At 40.9% G+C, this 23,269-nt stretch overlaps 1 protein-coding gene across 1 annotated transcript; it reads right to left on the bottom strand.

Moving 5' to 3' along the window:
• Positions 1-3,368: 3,368 nt before the first annotated feature.
• Positions 3,369-21,774, bottom strand: SERPINB10 (serpin family B member 10). Its single transcript, XM_061130735.1, is given in 7 exon segments — positions 3,369-3,773; positions 5,746-5,901; positions 9,161-9,303; positions 15,553-15,670; positions 16,694-16,831; positions 17,272-17,337; positions 21,607-21,774. Coding segments are annotated over 7 exon segments (1,194 nt in total).
• Between the last annotated feature and the right edge of the window lie 1,495 nt (positions 21,775-23,269).

The following is a 23,269-nucleotide window of genomic DNA, read 5'->3' as shown; positions in this document are numbered from 1 at the left end:
TGGTAAAGAATCCGCCGGCAATACGGGAGGCCTCGTTTGGGAAGATCCCCAAGATCCTGCAGGAGGGCACGGCACCCCACTCCAGCATTCCTGCCTGGATTTCACCTGGATCTAATGGACGGAGGACCCTGGCGGGCTACACACAGCCGATGGAGTCTCAAGGAGTCAGGCACGACTGAGCGACTAAGCACAGCGGAACACAGAGAGGAGTCCATGAGTAAAAACAGATGAAAGATGCTAAAGAAAAACAAGAAAAAGGAAAAGAATGGAAGAAATGCAGAAAGAAAGAAGGGAGGAACAGAGAGAAGAATGTTGGAGGAACAGGAGGGGAGGGGAGGGGGCTGGTCACACCCGTTGAGCTGGACGGCAGCGGGGCCGCGCGGGTCTGGAGGTGGCCGGCACCCAGCACCGCCCGGAACTCGCCCGAGGCTCCACTCCCGCCTGCAGCGGGGGCCACAGACGCCCACAGACCCCCCAGCCCCTCCAGGGCTCCCCGGTCCTTCTCGGGGAACCACCGCCCAGGAGGGGCTCCGGCCGCGCCCTCCCTGCCGGCAAATCGCAGCACAGTGGAGGGACCACCCTGTAACCAGGGCGGGTCCGCGCTCCTGAGCTCGGATCTCCCAGCCCCACCCTTGGAGACTCACCTTTGAGGCCCAAACCAAAAGGGCCGGGGTCCCCAGGGTGCGGCGGGGACCGGGGCGACCCCAGCCCCGCGGCCCTCCCACCCGGACACCTCCGGAGGTCCTTCTGGTCCCCTCGTTTCTCTGGCCGCGGCTGCCTCCGGCCCCCCGCCGTCCCTGCGTCTCCGCCTGAGCTCCAGGCTCCAGGAAGCCACCGGGGGACCCCAAGGGCTCGGGAGCGCCCCCACACCGGGTATCTGGGAGATTCCTGTTTCCCCGGCGGCGGCGGCTCTTCCAGCTCGGCGGATGCTTCGCGTCCGCTTTGATTCGGGCCGGGCTTCTGGTGATGACTCAGAACTCCTGGAGACGGCCCGGCTTGTACAGCCGCTGGACCGTTCGCGCAGGCCGAGCCTCGCGCGTGTCCCCCCACCCCGGCCTGAGAACAGACGGACTGGCGGCGGAAGCTAGCGCCTGGGCCTCCGAGGGTGTTTGCGGAAGGCCTCTCCAATTAGGGAATGCGTGTGCTTTCCTGGGTTAATTTGCCACAGTCTTAACTTATTTAGTGGGCTTCCCAGGTGGAGCTAGTGGCATAAAGAACCTCCGTGCCAATGCAGGAGACATAAGAGATGTGGGTTCAATCCCTGGGTTGGGAAGATCCCCTGGAGAAGGAAATGGCAACCACTCCAGTATTCTTGCCTGGGAAATCCCATGCACAGAGGAACCTGGCCGGCCACGGCTAAAGTGACTTAGCAGGCACGCACAAGCTTGTTTAATACGCCTTGTTTAGTACGCCTATGGAAGAGCACTTTCAAAATCCTGATTCCGGTCTGTCTAGTTATATTTTTAGCCACTACACGAATGTCTGTGTTGTTTAACATGTTCTTGTTTAGTTGCTCAGTCCTGTTCGACTCTTTGTGACCCCATGGACCGTAGCCCTCCAGGCTCCTCTGTCCATGGGATTCTCCAGGCAAGAATACTGGAGTGGGTTGCCATTTCCTTCTCCAGGGGATCTTCCAGACCCAGGGATTGAACTTGCAACTCCTGCACTGGTTTTCAGATTCTCTACCACCAGAGTCACCAGGGAAACCCATATGCTCTTTAATTACTATACTGCTTTTCCATTTTTTAAAAATAGTTTTGTTTTCCTTGGGGGAAAAAAGGAGGTTAACAGCCCATGATTATTATCTATTGTTCTAAAGTCTGTGATACTTCTAAAAAGGCAGGCTATATATATACATTTGCACTAAGGGAGAAAAACAAATATCATCAGCGAATGTTTTAAGCCTCATTATTGAAAAAGTCTGATGAGTGCACACACATATGTGTGTGTCCAGGATGACTGCAGTTTGTTTTGCAGTCATTCTTTGCACCAGCATCCACTTTGAGTCTATTTCTCCCTTGAGTTTGTAAGCTCCATGACTCCAAGAGACAGGGGACCAGGGTGTTTGTGTTCAGAAACATAGTCTTCATGCCCTAAATATCAACTGATACAGCATAGATGTCTAGTGACCATTTTTTAAATGAATGACTGCCTGAATGCATCTTACTAACCTGCAATTTCTAGTATCATCCTTTTTCCTGTTTGTGTGGAAAATACTGTGTTGAATATTCTTTGACTGTCAGCTTCTGACAGAGTCACTCTGGTCTTCCTTTATCTTGGTTTCCAGGCTCCCTGTTCACTTGTTAACCTACTTGTCTTTTGAGTCCACATGATACCTAAAACATAAGGACTTTTGATTTGGTAGTACACAGACACAGGGATTTCTTTGGTTGTTACTTAATGTGAAGTGCTATGGGTAGAGGCAAAATGTTTCATGATGATGTGATAAAATGTCATATATACTACAATTTCCCTTCTTTGGAGCTAAAGCAAAGGATCCATTTCTCCTGTATTGCAGACAGATTCTTTATCATCTGAGCCACCAGGGAAGCCCAAAGTATAGGATCTTTTTTTTTTTAAATTCTATGATACCAAAACAAGATTTGATACAGAAAACACACTTTCTTGTACTAATTTACACATGTTCATATCAGATCCGTAGATTATATCTTTCACTTAGTAAATTAAAATGGAAAAAGCAACTAGGATGATACGCTCAGTCTCTAAAATTAGAATAACAGCTGATGAGACTACCAATAAGCCACTGTGTATGAGCATTTTTAGTAGAAATTAGAAAAACACAGGCAATTTTGTGGAGATAAAATTTTAGTAAGAATATCTTCTTATACCTGACAATATGCATTTATATAAATTAAAAATTTACTCTTCTGGTTTATAAGATTCTTAAAAGCAAAGATGTTAATGTGACAACTTTTACCCATAACAATTCTTTCTAATAAATTTTTTGTTTTACAATACTTTTAAATTCACATATCAATATCAGTGATATCATTATATCACCTTTATAAAGATTTTTCTTCCCTAAATGATGCATGTGAAATATAAGTGACAATGGAAATATAGTGACCAGGTAGGTCAAGCATTGTAAGGCATTTGACTGAATAACCAAATTTCTGAAATGTAAATAAAAGTCACATTAAAATGTTAAAAAAAATTAAATTTGCACTCTCTCTAGCTATATAGGCCTGATCAGATCACTAGAATATATTATTTCAAGATAATCTTTCTAATATTTATGCATAAGAAAGAGTCAGGCTACAAACTGGTTTTATTGTAATTGTGTTTTTCATCATATGTGTTTTTTTCACACTGTAAGATGCTCTTGTTTGATGAGAGAGATGCAGGGTTTAGGGGGAGCAGAATCTCCCATAAAATAGAATGCAGTTGGTTTTGTTGTGCCTGATGAAGAAGAGGAACGGGTGGTCTGCATTGAATTCGATGGAGGGGAGTTTAATTCTTACACTCACCTCATTCCCAGTACCAGCTGCAGCCTCTGTACCTTGTTCATTTATTTCCACAAAAGACTTATGGAAAACATTAGACAGAAATAGCTTTCTCTCTGAGGACATTCCTGAGAAATCAGCTTTGCTCTGGTTAAAGGCATCGCTCATCCCCATACTGCTCAAAGTTGACTTGAGATCGTAAGTCTCTTCCAGCTTGAACTTGGGAAGGTTTAACTGCACGTTGCACAACTCCATCATGTCTGCACTGGTCCACTCACTCAGCTTCTCATAGGTGATGGCCTTTTCCAGCTGCAATTTGGAGCCAATGAAGAAAGAGTCAGTAATTTCCAATTAAGAAATAAGAAATAAAGGTTGAATGAGATCTCTAGATATAACATAGATGAATTATAATCACTCCCATTACCAAAGGTAACAAAACACACACATTTGGAAGTTTTTTGTTTATAAAGAGATACTTCACACTGTTGACATATCATTTTGCAGATTAATAGTTCTCAGGATATAGGCTTAATAAGTTAGACCTTGATTTAAAATGGAAGTACTTCTATGATATTTGCAAGACAGCAAACTGCATACACAAATATATTAATATAAATATACATTTAGATGTCATCGACACAAAAGCTTATACTCTAGGACACGTTGTACGCCAGGGAACCCATTTTTATTAGTTGTATTAACTAGTTTAAAACTAGTTTATTAACTAATAAACTAGTTCAATAGCTAATTTATTAAATTAGTTTCATTAGCACAATATACAATCCTTCAAAAACAAAATCTGAGATAAAATGCCTATACTCTATAATCACACCAATATGAAACTAGTAACTATAAATTATGGGGAAAAAAAGAATAGTAAAAAAAGGAAAATCATTCTATCTTAAGAGTAATAACTTTTTAAATAGTGATTTTGAAGCTGCTTTTTCTCTTGATATTTAAAATTTTAAAACAATAAATATATATGTATATACACATGCATTACATATATAGTATAAAAAGCAATGTTTGATTTTTTAAATAACATGTTTGTTTAAAGCACATGGTTTTGCTACTTTGAAGTTTTCTAGATCCAAGTATTGCTATCAAAGACACATATGTAAATGATGTGCATTAAGTGACAATGTTTTCAGGTCAGGAACTTGCACTTTCTAGAGAAAGGTTTATACTGATGTAACTCTAATGGCTTAGTATTCACACTTGGTCTTACCATCCTCTCCAGTTTCACAAATTTTATGACACTATCTAGAAATCTTTCTAAACACCAGTAGGGCAGTGGAAGCAGAAATATAAACAATCTGGCACACATGAAAAATTAGGCACAGTGCAAAGAAACACAGACCACTTATTGCACGTGAATTGCTCAGAAATGTGGTCTGGCCAAAATCAGGCTTAAGAGATGTTTAACTGGTGAACAACTTAAATAATAACCTGAAGATGCACTGATACAGAGTATATCTCCTGAAGAGTGTTTACTTGATAAAAAGCATTCTTTAAAAAATGTTTTAGACTCTGTTTAATGTTTTTAAATGTATGTCTAAGGCTAGCTTAATGCATGTGATTTAAAAATTAATTAGGTAGGTTCTACCAGAAGGAGAAAAATGACCTATACTACCTGAAAGATTGTTATGATCAATCTACAAAGCTTTGTTACTCACAATAAATATCTCTAGCTGTTGTTTGTGTGACTACCCAATGCTAAAGGTGTCTGTGGACTACTTATCCTTCCTGAGGAATAGTAACATCAACCTTACAAAGTTTTGTAAAGCTTAGGTGATACGTGAAAATACAGTACCTAGGGCTAAAGGTGTGTTGTTGCCTTCCTGTGCAGAAATTCAAGAACTGGGAGATCATATCTTTTTAAGATCATATATTTTTTCCCAGGAGAGATAAACACTAGAACCATCTTCGTGTCAGACTGATGTCTTTTTTCTTAAGTTATTTTTCCATGCAAGTAAATGTTCCCAGGTGCTGCTAGTGGTAAAGAGTCTGCCTGCCAATGCAGGAGACATAAGAGACACAGGTTCAATCCCTGGATCGGGAAGTTCCTCTGGAGGAGAAAATGGCTATCCACTCCGGTATTCTTTTCTATAGAATCCCATTGACAGAGGAACTTGGTGGGTCCATGGGGTTGCACAGAGTCAAACGTGACTAAAGTGATTTTGCATGCATTTGCAAAATAGACACAGACTCACAGAGAGAAAACAAATGTTACCAAAGGGGAGAGGAAAGGAGGGAGGTATGAATAGACTGATCCCTTTACCTGATCCAGTCCATCAATGTCTTCTGGCAGTAGTATGAGCAGACTGAGGTCACGACTCACATAGTAGAGTTGAAGGCCTATGGCTTGTGGACTTTCTATGTAAAATACTTGAAGTTTTTCTTTCATGGACATCATTTGCACTGGTTTGCTTGTAGTCTGTAGAATATATACAGCAAAATCACTGGGGAGGTATCTCACCAAATTCTTAATTCTTTAGCAACATTGGTTCCCAGCCATCTGGGACAGTGACAAAGATGATGATCCTCTGCTAAATGCTGAATAAAATTATTCAAACCTTGCTTTCTGAAAATATGTGTTCTACTGGATAACATCATCAATAAATGATGTGAGACTTTCTTTCTCTGACAGTATTATGACATCCTCTAGGAATCATGGCAAGCTGGATTCTCCCAAACACTTAAAAGAATATATAATCTTATGCAAACTATGCCAATACCAATGATTCAGAAACTAAGTTGCATTTCAGATGCAAACATTTGAGACAGCCTTTTAATATCATAAAACTGAAATCCACTAAGAGAAGGAAAACACAAGAAATAAACTAGGAGCTAAGAATTGCAAAACACATATTTGATAAAGTACCAGTATCTGAAATTTGTGAAGAACTCTTAAAACTCAACAATGATAAAGCAATGAACCCTATTTTAAAAATAGGCAAAAGATCTGAACCGATATCTCACTAAAAGAAGACCTATAGCATGTGAAAAAATGTTAAATCCTATGTGCTTAGGCAATTGCAAATTAAAACAGTGAAGATTAGCTGTGGAGTGTCACAGCTAAAAGAATGGCCAAAAGTTCAAAACCCTGATGACACAAACTTCTAGCTAAGATGGAACTGACATTCTCTGCCAATGGGAATGCAAAGTGCAAGCCACACCAGATGGCAGTGCAGTGGTTTCTCACAAAGCTAAACACAATCTTACCACGTGATCCAGCAACTGTGCTCCTGGGCAGTCACGAGAATGAGTTAAAAACATGTTCATGCAAAATCTTGCACATAAATGCTTATAGCAGTTTGAGTCATAATTGCCAAAAACTGGAAAGAACCAAAATGCCCTTCAGAGAGGCAAACAGATCAACAAAATCTTAAGTCCATACAATGGGAGATTATTCAGCAATACAGTGAAATGACCTATCAAGCCACAAAAAAGTGGCTTTAAATACATATTGGAGGAACTCTAAATACATATTACTAAGTAGTAGAAGGCGGTTGCACCTTTGAGAAGGTTGCATACTATGCAATTCCAATTTTACAGCATTCTGAAAAAGGCAAAACTATACAGACAGTAAAAAGATCATCAGTTGCCAGAGACTTAGAGGGAGGGATGAATGTGTTGAGTACAGGGCATTTTTAGGACAATGAAATTATTCTGTATGATACTGTAATGGTAGATACATGACATTATGAAATGTTAGTAAAGCAAACGGTAAACAAAAGCAAAACCCTACAATTCAGACATTTTAGACTTGTTATTTATCCACTCTAAGTGGCGCTAAGTGTAAATCACAAAGCCCTACCTTTCTGCTAAAGTAGTGGCCTTGTGACCATGGCTGTTCACTCAGGATGCTCTGTGATGAAATGATTATCTCAAGGATAAGCATATGGGTGGGACCAACCAGAGTCTTCTTTGGGAGCATTCTGTTAGAGCTAGCAGCCAAGACTTTCTCTGTATTAACAGTAGAGTTGTGAAGCTAGAATAAAGGGCAGTCATATTCCCTGGTCATATGGATAAACTCCATCCTTAATATTAGAGAATGAAAGAAATAATGATGGCTCAAGGGTAGAGGCAGAGAGGACAGATTATGTTTGAGACTCTAAGGTCCCACTCCTGGTTCCTCTTAGCTTCTTTGATGTTGTTTAGTCTTTTATTCATGTCTGACTCTTTTGTGACACTATGAACTGTAGCCCTCCATTGTCTTCTGTGCATGGGATTTCCCAGGCAAGAATACCAGACGTATTTACTTCTCCAGAGGATCTTCTCGACTGAGGGATTGAACCCACATCTCCCACACTGGCGGGCGGATTCTTTACCCCTGAGCCATCAGGGAAGCCCCTGAGCTAACACTGGTATAATTCTCATGTCACTGGGGCCAGTTTGGAATGCTTTTCTATCACTTGCAGCTGAAAATTCCTAGTGGTTTTATTAAGCCAAGTAACTATCCAGCTTATTTCCAGTTGGCCTGTTGGATTATAAATTCAGTCCTTTCTACCTCTGTTCCCCACCGATTATCTGAAAATTTCCTATTGCACACAATCTATGGCACACAACATATTGTTACAGCAATATGTCTTCAGCAGCAGTGTTTAAGTGAGATAATCCACCTAGGACTAAAATATTTTCACAAACTTTGGCCAGTCAGTTCTTTACCTAAGAATTTGGAATGTGACCTATCAAACTCATCTCTAGAATGGAGATCAGACTTCAGATTGAGAGAAGAAGGATGGGAGAAACAGAGTTGAGAAGATAGAGAATGAACCCTGACAATATTTGAATCCTTGTTTCCATTCAAGGCCCAAGACCCAGCCATATTCCTGCCCTTGGGTGTATCTGTGACCTTCTGTTAATCTCCCTTGTTGCTAAAGTAAGTTCCTACTACAAAAACAAATGCTCTGTGTGCCAGCCCAGAGGGAAAACTTAAAGAAAAAGATGAGATTTTAAAATGTTTTTTATTTCTTTTTCTTCTGGAAAAGTAAGAGTTTGGTGTAAGATAGTGCTAGTTTAGTAGAACAAGAACAGAACTCGTAAGTGAAAAACGCGGAATCTGGCGTCCATCTAACTGAGGCACAGTCCGAGGCACTTGGGGCTTCCCAGTGGCTCAGTGGTAGAGCATCCGCCTGCCACTGCAGGAGACACCGGAGACCCAGGTTTGACCCCTGGGTCGGGAAGATCCCCTGGAGGAGGAAATGGCAACCCACTCCAGTATTCTTGCCAGGACACTCCCATAGAAAGGGGATCCTGGCAGTCTACAGTCTGTGGGGTCGCAAAGAGCTAGTAACAAACACACACGCCAACACTGGACATTTAATGGTTGGTTCCTCTGTTGACCAGAGAAACTGTAATGCAACCAGAACAAATAAACTTGACATGAATCTAGTCACTTAGCCCCACTGCATTTCTAACTTGGAAAATAAATGCAGTAACTACCTTACTTACTCCACCATAGTCGCAGCAAGGGGTGAGTGATAAGATATGTGCATGGTCTGCTTACAGAGATTAAAATAATGAAAGGATAAAGTCCAGGTGGGATGAAACTGGGTCTTTTAGGTCAGTCATCCCTGCCCAAGTAAAGAGCCATAGTTTACAGGAACATATATTCAGATAGAATGAATTTAAAATAGAATTTCATTTGCAATGTCTTATAAAATACATACTGGTCATTAACAGGCTCCTACCTTGTTTATTTTGAAAGGCTTTTCTGTGGTATTTTGGACTAAGAATTGATGTTCCTAGACTCCTTTAAAGTAAAGGGCATTCACCAGAACCATTCTGGTTGTAGGATCCACAGCATCATCAGGTAGGAGATTTAGGATTTTTCCTACAAGAGCAAAGGGACAGATTTCAAATGATGTAGTTATGTCCTGGTGAAATGCCACACTTATAAAACTGATGATTATGAAACACTGTTAAATGGTAACATCTTATACCCATAAGAATTCAAACCAAGAAGTCAGTATTGATAGAATACTATTAATATTAACAGATGTATTTAGATTTCTTCTTCTAAAAAATTGTTTTCTATGTTGACCATTTTTGAAGTCCTTACTGAATTTGTTACAATACTGCTTCTGTTTTGTTTTTGCTTTTTGGCCACAAGTCATGTGAGATCTTAGCTCCCCAGCCAGGGATCAAACCCATACTGCATGTTTTGGAAGGCAAAGTCCCAACCCCGCTGGACCACAAGAGGTGTCCCCTGTTTAAATTATTTCATCTGTTGTTCCAATAGTGTCCTTTTTTTCTAGACCAGAAATCAATCCAAGGGCTCAAGTTGCATTTAGCTGTCATTTCCTCTTAGTCCTCTTTAATCCTAGGCAGTTTTGCATTCATTCTTTGTCTTTCATGACCTTGATACATTTGGAAAAAAAAAAAAAAAATTGTAGAATGCTTAACTCTCAGCTCAGATTTTTCTGATGTTTCCTCAAGATAATATTTAGGTTATACATTTGGGGGAGAATATTGAAGAAAGTGGGGGAAACCACTAGATCATTCAGGTATGACCTAAATCAAATCCCTTATGATTATACAGTGGAAGTGAGAAATACATTTAAGGGACTAGATCTGATAGACAGAGTGCCTGATGAACTCTGGACGGAGGTACATGACATTGTACAGGAGACAGAGATCAAGACCATCCCCAAGAAAAAGAAATGCAAAATGGCAAAATGGCTGTCTGAGAAGGTCTTACAAATAGCTGTGAAAAGAAGAGAAGTGAAAAGCAAAGGGGAAAAGGAAAGAGATACGCATTGGAATGCAGAGTTCCAAAGTGTAGCAAGGAGAGATAAGAAAGCCTTCCTCAGTTATCAGTGCAAAGAAATAGAGGAAAACAATAGAATGGGAAAAACTAGAGATCTCTTTAAGAAAATTAGAGATACCAAGGGAATATTTCATGCAAAGATGGGCTCAATAAAGGACAGAAATGGTATGGACCTAACAAAAGCAGAAGATATTAAGAAGAGGTGGCAAGAATACACAGAAGAACTGTGCAAAAAAGATCTTCATGACCCAGATAATCACGATGGTGTGATCACTCACCTAGAGCCAGACATCCTGGAATGTGAAATCAAGTGGGCCTTAGCTTCACTACAAACAAAGCTAGTGGAGGTGATGGAATTCCAGCTGAGCTATTTCAAATCCTAAAAGATGATGCTGTGAAAGTGCTGCACTCATTATGCCAGCAAATTTGGAAAACTCAGCAGTGGCCACAGGACTGGAAAAGGTCAGTTTTCATTCCAATCCCAAAGAAAGGCAATGCCAAAGAATGCTCAAACTACCACACAATTGCACTCATCTCACATGTTAGCAAAGTAATGCTCAAAATTCTCCAAGCCAGGCTCCAGCAATATGTGAACCATGAACTTCCAGATGTTCAAGCTGGATTTAGAAAAGGCAGAGGAGCCAGAGATCAAATTGCCAACATCCTCTGGATCATTGAAAAAGCAAGAGAGTTCCAGAAAAATATCTATTTCTGCTTTATTGACTGTGCCAAAGCCTTTGACTGTGTGGATCACAATAAACTGTGGAAAATTCTGAAAGAGATGGGAATACCAGACCACCTGACCTGCCTCTTGAGAAACCTGTATGCAGGTCAGGAAGCAACAGTTAGAACTGGACATGGAACAACAGACTGGTTACAAATAGAAAAAGGAGTATGTTAAGGCTGTATATTGTCACGCTACTTATTTAACCTATATGCAGAGTACATCATGAGAAACGCTGGGCTGGAAGAAGCACAAGCTGGAATCAAGATTGCCGGGAGAAATAATAACCTCAGATATGCAGATGACACCACCCTTATGGCAGAAAGTGAAGAAGAACTAAAGGGCGACTTGATGAAAGTGAAAGAGGAGAGTGAAAAAGTTGGCTTAGAGCTTAACATTCAGAAAACTAAGATCATGGCATCCGGTCCCATCACTTCATGGCAAATGCACAGGAAAACAGTGGAAACAGTGGCTGACCTTATTTTGGGGGGGCTCTAAAATCACTGCAGATGGTGACTGCAGCCATGAAATTAAAAGAGGCTTACTCCTTGGGAAGAAAGTTATGACCAACCTAGATGACATATTAAAAAGCAGAGACATTAGTTTGTCAACAAAGGTCCATCTAGTCAAGACTATGGTTTTTCCAGTAGTCATGTATGGATGTGAGAGTTGGCCTATAAAGAAAGCTGAGCACAGAAGAATTGATGCTTTGGAACTGTGGTGTTTGAGAGGACTCAAGAGTCCCTTGGATTGCAAGGAGATCCACACAGTCCATCCTAAAGGAGATCAGTCCTAGGTGTTCATTGGAAGGACTCATGTTGAAGCTGAAACTCCAATTCTTTGGCCACCTGATTCGAAGAGCTGACTCATTTGAAAAGACCCTGATGCTGGGAAAGATTGAGGGTAGAAGGAGAAGGGGACGATAGAGGATGAGATGGTTGGATGGCATCACCGACTCAATGGACATGAGTTTGGGTGAACTCCGGGAGTTGGTGATGGACAGGGAGGCCTGGTGTGCTGCGGTTCATGGGGTCACATGAACTCCAAAGAGTCGGACCCGACTGAGCGACTGAACTGAACTGAACTGATTGCTGTTGTGGGCTGAATTTTGTCCTCCCCAAAAGATACATTAATTCTTAACCCCCAGTGCCTGTGAATGTGATTTCATTTCAAAATAGGGCCTTTGCAGGTGCAATCAAGTTAAAATGAAGTCATACTGGATTAGTTCGGCCTCTAATTCAATGACTGGTGTCCTTATAAAAGGAGAGAGATTCGAACACAGGCACATGGAGTGTGAAAACACAAAGACAAAGGAGAGGAAGGGAAGAAAGCCATGTATCAACAGAGGCAGAGATCAGAGAGATGCTTCTATAAGCCAAGGTTTGCCAGCAACCATCAGCAACTAGGAGAGAGGCATGGAATGGCTTCTCTCCTAAAACTTTCCAAAGAAGTGGAAGCCTGGCGTGCCACAGTTCATGAGGTTGCAAAGAGTGAAACACAGCTTAGCAACTGAATAACAACAGAGCCCTGTTAACACCTTAATTTCAGATGTCAGCCTCCAGAACTGTGTTGTTGTATTGTTTAGCACTGAGTTGTGTCTGACTCTTTGTGATCCGGTGGACTGTAGCCCGCCAGGCTCCTGAGTCCATGGGATTTCCCAGGCAAGAATACTGGAGTGGGTTGTCATTTCCTTCTTCAAGGGATCTTCCCAACCCAGGGATGGTACCTGTGTCTCCTGCATCTCCTGCATTTGGTAGGCACATTCTTTACCACTGAGCCACTAGGGAAGCGCCAGAACTACCAGAGAATATATTTCCATTGGTTTAAACCATACAGTGTGTGGTCATTTGGTATGACAGCCCTAGCATTTATGGCACATTTCTATGATCATAGAAACATCTGGACAGCTCTGTGACCTGGTGAAATGGATTCTGTCATGCTCCTTGAGTGCATCAGCCTATATGAGGAAGATGGCAAGACCCTTATGCAAACCAATCTTGTGAGCATCAGACAGTTACTCTCTACTCAGCTCTGAAAGGATTTGTTGGGGCAAAAGACAGCATATGAGTTGTTCCCTGCCTTCCTGCCCATAAGGCCGTCTTCTGTCTTCCAGGGACCCAAGTAGGCAGAGGGTAGGCATTTGAGAGCTGAGATTTAGTTCAGCTCTGGCACTATAATTGCTTCTACTTCTACTGGAAAGAACCCTCTTGTCAATGCAGGTAGACATAAGAGGCATGGGTTCAATCTCTGTGTCAGGAAGATTCCCCTGGAGGGAGGGCATGGCAACCCACTCCAGTGTTCTTGCCTGGAGAATCCCATGGACCGAGGAGCCTGGCGGGCTGCAGTCCGCGGGGTCGCACAGAGCCGGACAGGACTGAGCGACTCAGCACAGCTACTCCGCTGAGTCTGTGTTGTGCGTTTCAATGTGCTCTTGCCGGTACAGTCACACTTGGTTCTCACAGGAACTGGAACAAGGCAAGTAGTTTCCTTCTGTAAATACAGGCTAATCTATAAGTCTCAAACCAGACTCACATTTGGATGAATCCAAATCAGGCATAAGTTAGGAAAAACAGTCACTCCTGCCCCAGCATGGCTTCTGAGTCACTAGTTCAGTGAAAAAAGAACTGAGAATATAGGGCTGCCAGCTTCCTCAATTCACTTCAATAAACATCAATGTTCTGAACAACTGCCATGAGTGAGGCTATTACGTGTTAGTGATTCAAAGCGGAAACTCAGATAAGGTAGTGGTATTGCACTTGGGCTTCCCTGGTGGCTCAGACGGTAAAGCGTCTGCATACAATGCAGGAGACCCGGGTTCGATCCCTGGGTCAGGAAGATCCCCTGGAGAAGGAAATGGCAACCCACTCCAGTATTCATGCCTGGAAAATCCCATGGACCGAGGACCCTGGTGGGCTACAATCCATGGGGTCGCAAAGCTTTGGACACGACTGAGCGACTTCACTTATTGCACTTAGGTCTTTGAATCTAGTGGGAGAGGCAGGGACTTCAATGAATAACTGAACAATTGTTAGTTTTAGGAACGACGTGGTGAGTGTCAAGGTAAAGGTTCCCAAAGGGGCTTTTAGAGCAAGGAGGAAGGCTGGTCGTCTGAGGGAGGCCCTGAGTTGTTATCCAGAGGCCATGAAGGAACTGGGAGTGGCAGGAGAGGGGCAGTTTCGGATTGAGAGGACACAGGAGTAAATGTGTGGGCTTGTGAAGTAGCACAGGAATCTTCTGGAATTCTGTGCCACTTGGAATTCCTGAGCACTAATTTTGAGTCAGAGAATGACAAGAGTTGGAGTGGAGAGACAGGCAAGACCCTGTGGTCACGCTGAGCTTCTATGTCAGTTTAGAGAGTTAGGATTCATCTTTTACTACAAGTCCAGGCAACTGACTTGGTTTGTCCAGGTCTGAGAGACTTTCAGAAAATAAAGTCAGGAAATTCCCAGGCAAACTAAGACTAAATGGTCACCGGAGCATAACATATGCCATGTTCCCAAGTTTGGAATATAAATGGAATTGATATGTGAAAGTTTCAGGGCAGCCACTTAAAAGCAAAGAGGCTTTATTTTCCCTATTTCCTGCTGACTATGAAACTGACAAATGTTAAGAATCATCTCCTGTGTGCACGATCTCAGTCGTGTGCCACTCTGCGACCCCATGCAGAGTCATGGGGTCTGTAGCCTGTCAGTAGCCTGTCAGCCTCCTCGGTCCATGGAATTCTCCAGGCAAGAACACTGGAGTGGGTTGCCATTTCCTTCTCCAATGCATGAAAGTGAAAAGTGAAAATGAAGTCGCTCAGTCCTGTCCAACTCTTAGTGACCCCATGGACTGCAGTCCACCAGGCTCCTCCATCTATGGGATTCTCCAGGCAAGAGTACTGGAGTGGGGTGCCATTGCCTTCTCCGAAGAATCATCTTAGACAAATACAAAAGCCACATCTTGAAGATGCAGCACTAACCCACAAGGTTGTACCTCTGGAAGGCCTCTGGGAACAGAATACTTACCTATCCTGTGGTGATTAGGTCAGAGATAAACTTCTACCTTTTTTGGCATGAATCTGAGCAAACTCTGGGAGATGGTGAAGGACAGGGAAGGCTGGTGTGCTGCAGTTCACGGGGTCAAAAAGAGCCAGACATGACTTAACAACTGAACAACAATAGCAACAACAAACTTCTATCCTATTACTAAGATAGTTACTGTATTTTAAATCTGTTCTAATATATGACCTTATTCTGAAACTTACTTAAGGTTATATAATATATTTAATGCCACACTTTAATTATTCATTAGCAGCTACTTTTCTTTAGAAACCACATGTGCATCAGTATTCCAAAACTTTTTGCATTTTTCTAGAGTCCTCTTTGGAATTAGTGGAGTCTGATCATTCTCTTGTTTACTTGGTATGTATAAAATGGTTGTCTTATATGTTTTAGATAAGACATAGAATAAAAACAAATGTTCTGAATAATTAGAATATGCCCACAGTTCTATTTAAGACATGCACATACTTAACACATAACACAATTCAAAATGATAAAGTGATACTTCTCGAAAATACACCGGTGATCACCTTGGAGAAAGCTTACCCTCAGTCTGTTTTTCAACCCAAGAGTTGATCTCCTTTCTGATTTGGTCAGAAGCTCCCATAAAGTTCACAGACTGTGACTCTGCACCAAAGTATGTTTGCATGTCTTCTAAATATTTCTGGAAGATATAGGTAAAATCTCCTTTTATAGATTTTTTTTTTTTTTTTTTACCAAAGCTGAGAAATCAAGTCTATTTAGATTATCAAAAAAAATTAAAAATCCAGCTAGATGGATAATTGCAAATTCTTACCCCATTTTTTCTTCAGTCTTTCCATACTCCAGCTATGGTTAAAAACTAAGCTCCCCTGTGTAAACTTAGCTGGATGCAGACTAGCCACGCAGAACTGCAGTTGTGGAAGGAAGGCCTGCCCCCCACAGCTCTGGAGCCCCCACATCTGCATATATATTTGCCATGTGGCATGTGGGATCTTATTCCCAGGAGACTTCACCACTGTACAGCTTGACTTTTTCTATTGCTATCCTTCTATCCTGTTCAGTTTCTTTACTTCTTACCCACTGGGCACCTGGGTCTTCTGGATCTTTTCTGAAATGTGCCAAAGAATGTGATAGACAAACAGGAAGAACTAAATGCTTGGCCAGGTGTGGGGTTGACTCCTCTGAGGATCTACATTGTGGGGTCTCAACCATCAAAGAAGAGAAGTTGACTTAATTGCATGTAAAGAATGTTTTCTAAAATCATGATGTGAAGTGACTTATCTGATCCTAAAGTCAGCTTTGCTCTTGAGGGCAGAGTCTCCAGCCATCCTCTGATGATCATGCCACCCTCTGCTCCTTCAGACTCACCATATGGAACTACTCTAAATCTTTTATTCTATTTCCCATGAAACAAATGTTGGCCTAGGGGTTATATAAACCACATTTCTATGTGTGTTAGTGGGTTGTACACCTTTATTCTAGGCATAAAGTTCTGATCACTAGATGTGGTTTGAAATACATTGTTGATTTCCTTTACAACTTGACACATTGGTCAGTTTAAATGATTATCAGAAATACTGACCACGAACATCCTATACATTAAGATTGTCCCTGGAATCCCTGTAGAAAAGTACAAACTGTTTATTGATTGGTTTCACATGGCTCTTTCTTTCCCATCAACTTAAAATAAGAGGTTTGCCCTTACCTTGTGAAACAGATAAGTTTTCTCCCCATAGATCCTGTTGGCTGTTTTAAGTATGCAAGCATGGCCGGAACTGTTGATTTCTGAAATAAATGTCTGGAAATCAAAGTGTATTTCTTCAGGCTTGCCCACATTAAATTCCTTTCAAAGAAAATAAATTGATCAAATAAAAATGTTGATAAAGAAATACGTGTATGTGAACAACTTAGAATAAAAGAAATGATTTCATGTTCACGAACTGATCATGAAATCAGTTGTATGGTAGGTAATTTTTTTTTTTCCTTTGGTACTATTAGTGCAGGATGCAAAAGTTGTTGAGGCATAATTTCCTTCACACTTAGTTTGCAAAGATAAGAACAAGGTTGAAAGTGAAATAGTTTTGAAGGGAAAGATAAGGGGAAAGAATACAACTCTTTCAAAAAGTGTAGACATTGTGTACTCTAAAATTTTCCTACAGTTTTAATATCTTTTTCTAAGAAAAATTACCTATTAAAGGTTGTTTGATTTAGCCACTAAAAGAAAACAATGCTAAAAATAGCTTCTCCTTAATTATCAAATGAATATTGAAATATAAGACCTACCATTTTCCTCTTCTTTTCACTGTCAGGACAAAATTTGCTGTCCTGGTCTCTGCTAAATTGAAGAACCTGTAATTTCAATAAAAAGCCAATACATGAGCACATTTTGCAGAGATGTGATCATTCGAAATACACGTCAGTAACTACAAGCCAGTCATTCCCATAGCTGCAAAACATGTGATTAATGAATCAAGAGAGTGCTGATTTGACTTAAATGGTGTATTACCTGGACTAATAGAGTAAGTCAAGAGCTGCTTTTAAATAAATTTTTCAGTTGAATTTAAGTTGTTAGTCTCTTTACTTTAATACTTTGCACTGGACATTGAAAATAACATTGGGAATAGCCTTAGATGTAAAATTCTCATGTTTTCCATGTTTCATTTTTATCTATCATTGTTTTGAGAAGAAAACTAACTATTAAATTAAGTGCATCATTTAGCCAATTTAAGCAAAAGCCACCATTGCCTTAATTATTTGGAAAATTCAGGAGTTTTAGTTGTTTTTTCTACTTAAGTGCTTCAGTTCTCACTGCCGACCATCATCTGATGATAGAGTCAGAGTCTTTGTGTTCACCCAGCATTTATGTGTAAATTCACAGGAAGGATGTGGACTCTGTGTTTCCCTTAAATTGTCCAAGAAGAAAAAACGACACTTTAATTCTCTCTCCCACGTGCATCCTGGATGCAGCTCACAGAAAGGAATGACACTACTGAACGGCTTTCACTTTGCTATGTAAGGCTACACACACATACAGACACTGTGATTTGAGAATGCTTGCATCAAATTAACTGCTTATACAGTAATCAGTTCAGTTCAGTCACTCAGTCGTGTCTGACTCTTTGTGACCCCATGGACTGCAGCATGCCAGGCTTCCTGTCCATCACCAACTCTGGGAGCTTGCTCAAACTCATGTCCATCGAATCTGTGATGCCATCCAACCATCTCATCTTCTGTCATGCTGTGCTCCTCCCATCTTCAATCTTTCCCAGCATCACGGTCATTTCAAATGAGTCTGTTCCTCGCATCAGGTGGCCAAAGTATTGGAGCTTCAGCATCAGCATCAGTCCTTCCAATGAATATTCAGGACCGATCTCCTTTCGGATGGACTGGTTTGATCTCCTTGCAGTCCAAGGGACTCTCAAGAGTCTCCTCCAACACCACAGTTCAAGAGCACAGTTCTTTGGCACTCAGCTTTTTTTATAGTCCAATTCTCACATCCATACATGACTACTGGAAAAACCATAGCTTTGACTAAATGGACCTTTGTTGGCAAAGTAATGTCTCTGCTTTTTAATATGCTGTCTAGGTTGATCACAGGCTTCCCTGGTGGCTCAGTGGGTAAAGAGTCGGCCTGCAGTGCAAGAGAACCATTTTCAATCCCTCACATGGGAAGATCCCCTGGAGAAGTAAATGGTAACCCACTCCAGTATTCTTGCTTGGAGAAATTCATGGACAGAGGAGCCTAGTGGGCTACAGTCCATGGGGTCCCAAAGAGTTGGACGTGACTGAGTGACTAACATGACTAGGTTGATCACAGCTTTTCTTTCAAGGAGCAAGTGTCTTTTAATTTCATAGCTGCAGTCACCATCTGCAGTGATTTTGGAGCCAAAAAAATAGTCTGTCACTATTTCCATTGTTTCCCCATCTATTTGCCATGAAATGATTGGCCCAGAGGCCATGATCTTAGTTTTCTGAATGTTGAGTTTTAAGCCAACTTTTTCACTCTCCTCTTTCATTTTCATCAAGAGGCTCTTCAATTCTTCTTCACCTTCTGACATAAGGTTGGTATCATCTGCATATCTGAGGTTATTGATATTTCTCCCAGCAATCTTGATTCCAGCCTGTGCTTCATCCAGCCTGACATTTCACATGATATAAGTTAAATAAGCAGGGTGACAATATACAGCCTTAACGTACTCCTTTCCCGATTTGGAACCAGTCTGTTGTTCCATGTCCAGTTCTAACTGTTGCTTCTTGACCTGCATATAGATTTCTCAGGAGGCAGGTCAGGTGGTCTGGTATTCCCATCTCTTTCAGAATTTTCCACAGTTTGTTGTGATCCACACAGTCAAAGGCTTGGCGTAGTCAATAAAGCAGAAATAGACTTTTTTCTGGAACTCTCTTCTTTTTCAATGTTGGCAATTTGATCTCTGGTTCCTCTGCCTTTTCTAAATCCAGCTTGAACATCCGGAAGTTCACATAGTGTTGAAGCCTGGCTTGGAGAATTTTGAGCATTATTTGCTAGTGTGTGAGATGAGTGCAATTGTGTGGTAGTTTGAGCATTCTTTGGCATTTTCTTTCTTTGGGATTGGAATGAAAACTGACCTTTTCCAGTCCTGTGGCCACTGCTGAGTTTTCCAAATTTGCTGGCATATTGAGTGCAGTGCTTTCACAGCATCATCATTTAGGATTTGAAATAACTCAGCTGGAATTCCATCACCTACACTAGTTTTATTCATAGTGATGTTTCCTAAGGCCCACTTCACTTCTCATTTCAGGATGCCTGGCTCTAGGTGAGTGATCACACCATCGTGGTTATCTGGGTCATGAAGATCTTTTTTGTATAGTTCTTCTGTGTATTCTTACCACCTCTTCTTAATATCTTCTGCTTCTGTTAGGTCCATACCACTTCTGTCCTTTATTGTGCCCATCTTTGCAAGAAATGTTCCCTTGGTATCTCTAGTTTTCTTAAAGAGATCTCTAGTCTTTTCCATTCTATTGTTTTCCTCTATTTCTTTGCACTGATAACTGAGGAAGTCTTTCTTATCTCTCCTTGCTATTCTTTGGAACTCTGCATTCAAATCGGTATATCTTTACTTTTCTCCTCTGCCTTTAGCTTCTCTTCTTTTCTCAGCTATTTGTAAGTCCTCCTCAGACAACCATTTTTCCTTTTTGCATTTCTTTTTCTTGGGTATGGTCTTGATCCCTGCCTCCTGTACAATGCCACAAACTCTGTCCATAGTTCTTCAGGTCCTCTGTCTATCAGATCTAATCCCTTGAATCTATTTGTCACTTCCACTGTATAATCATAAGAGATTGTATTTAGCTCATACCTGAATGGTCTGGTGCTTTCCCCTACTTTCTTCAATCTAAATCTGAATTTGGCAATAAGGAGTTTCTGATCTGAGCCACATTCAGCTCCCATTCTTGTTTTTGCTGACAGTATAGAGCTTCTCCATCTTTGGCTGCAAAGAATAGAATCAATCTGATTTCAGTATTGACCAGCTGGTGATGTCCATGTGTAGAGTCTTCTCTTGTGTTATTGGAAGAAGGTGTTTGCTATGACCACTTTGTTCTCTTGGCAAAATTTTGTTAGCCTTTGCCCTGCTTCATTTTGTACTCCAAGGCGAAATTTGCCTGTTACTTCAGGTATCTCTTGACTTCCTACTTTTGTATTCCCATCTCCTATAATGAAAAGGACATCTTTTTTGGGTGTTCGTTCTAGAAGGTCTTGTAGGTCTTCATAGAACCACTCAACTTCAGCTTCTTCACCGTTAGCGGTTGGGGCATAGACATGGATTGCTGTGATATTGAATGGTTTGCCTTAGAAACAAACAATAATACTGTTCTACTATTTTAATGCTCTTCCTGTATTTGTTAGATTCACCCTAACAAGCAGGGACTGAACAAAGTAACAACCAAACAAAGCATGAGAAACAGATTTCACCTGATTTTTCTATTTGTGTCTTTTTAAATCAATGTATTATTTTGTTTATTTATTTTTGACTGTGTTGGGTCTTCGCTGCTTCGCGTGGGCATGCGGGCTTTGTTTATTTGAAGCGCCTGAGGGCTACTCTCAGGGTGGGGCTTCCCTCGTTTTGGAGCCTAGACTCTAGGTTCGTGGGCTACAATAGTTGCCCTGCAGCCTGTGGGATCTTCCCCGAGCAGGGATCAAGCCATGTTCCCTACATTGGCAGGCAGATTTTAACCACTGGGCCACCAAAAAAGTCCTCTATTTGTGTTTTTAAGAAAATCCTTCTAAGATTAGAAAGATGATGGCTAACTCTACTAAAGTATGAGCCGTGACTTTCTTGAAATATTTTAATAGTCAAAATTTTTTAAAAAGTTTAACATTGAAGCAAACTTGATAACCTCTTGTCTCCATCTGATTTTGCCAGAGAACACAGGTTCTTAAATAGCTTTCCTAGAAACAGCTGTCTGTTAATTCACTTTCTCAGCCTTATTTTTTAAGGTCTGGAAAATGTGTGTGTCTTTTATTTTGGAAGACATGATTGTAAAATGTGGACTATTTGGGTTCCAGGAGAGGAATGGAGGTGAAAGCCAAATAAAAGCATTTCATTTTAAGCCAATAGAGGATAGTTGACCTTTCTTACTCACCTGGGCCATTTGGGCTGCAGTGGTCCCTTTGGTGCCCAAATACACCATGGCCAAGGAGGCTGAGATCCCCCAGGGAGAAAAGAAGATATTTTCACCCTCAGCAAATTCAGCTAGCTTTTTACTAAACTCCAGAGCAAATTGGTTGATAGATTCTGCTAGCGAGTCCATTGGGAAGATCTAAGAAAGATAAAGCAGAGTTAAAGAACATATTAATAATCTTTTCCATTTATTTTACTTTTGTAAATGGATTTTTTGGTTTACACAATTATCTTTTCTATCATCCTTCGTTGAAATGACAAAAGAATGTATTGTCCAACCCGATTATATACATAATAACCTATGTAACAATCTATACGGGGCTTCCCTGTGGCTCAGTGGTAAACAATTGGCCTGCCAATGCAAGAGACAAGGGTTCAGTCCCTGGGTCAGGAAGATCCCCTGCAGAAGGAAACGGCAACCTACTCCAGCATTCTTGCCTGGGAAATCCCATGGACAGAGGAGTCTGGTAGGCTACAGTCCATGGGGTGCAAAGAGTCAGACACGATTTAGCAGCTAAACAACAACAATAATCCATATATCTGTATTTATGCCCTCCTAAGAGCTGAATGAACATAATTCCAATATTATTTTAAATCTTAGAAAACTGAAGTCCAGAGAGTTTAAGAGAACTCCCTCAAATTCTAGAGTGGAAACACCTGAGAGAACACCTGGATTCTGGTCAGTTTGGTCTCCCTGTTGAAATTGCCAGAGTTTAAATTGTAGTCGAATCAGCCAAATGCTTCTTTTCAATACGCCACATATCTGCTGGCTTTACCAGTAAATGAGGAATAATTATACAACTTTTTGACTTTGTACTTTTTCTCACTCATCTTTCATCCCTATTTTTATATTTTTTAACCTTGTTTATCCGTTCACACCTTGATAGATGGTATCCTGGTTCCTGGAGAGCCTTTATCCTCTTTCATAATAAGATGAAACCCAACTCTGTTCCAGACATTTTCCTCTGGATGCTTTTTCTGAACTTTGGGGTTCACAGAAGCATGTCTGCCACCAAAGTCCCATAACGTAGCTTTTGCCACTTGCCTGGTGCTTATCACACTGCTAGTTCTGTTTTCATATGTTCGTATCTTTTCATCTCTAGAATAAGTTCCCTGAGAGCAAAATTTTCTTACTCTCTTTTACTCTTTTTAGCACCCAGCTCAGGACTTTGTACAAAATGGAAACTTCCAAATATTTGTTTATTTCTTAGAGTGTTTGTAGTTAAGGTTCTAGTCACCATTTTTTTAAATCTATTTAAACCTGAAACTTTCACAGTCTAGTGGAAATGCTTATAGAGAAGTAGAGAAGTCAAGACTCTCTTGTCTTTATTCTCACTTACTTGAGACCCCCTGAAACCAATCATAATGAACAAAGGAACTCAAGCTTTCTCATTTTTTAAAATACTGTATTCAGCTTCTAAATTTCACCTCTAATCACCCTGATATTCTCATTTAAGTTTTTTTAACACTAGATCATTACCAAAGAAATAGTGAATTCAATCTATTGTCATTTTAAAGCCAAATAATTAATTTGGCTCAAACTGATTAAATAATTTAAAATAAGCCAAATTCCTAGGTCTGGAGATTCCTATTAGGGCCAGTATTGTATAGAACTCGGCCTTGCA

This window comes from Dama dama, chromosome 27, assembly GCF_033118175.1.
Source record: "Dama dama isolate Ldn47 chromosome 27, ASM3311817v1, whole genome shotgun sequence".
In the NCBI taxonomy this organism is placed as follows: Eukaryota; Metazoa; Chordata; class Mammalia; order Artiodactyla; family Cervidae; genus Dama; species Dama dama.
The sequence above is the reverse complement of the archived record's forward strand: the minus strand, read 5'-3'. Positions and strand labels throughout refer to the sequence as shown.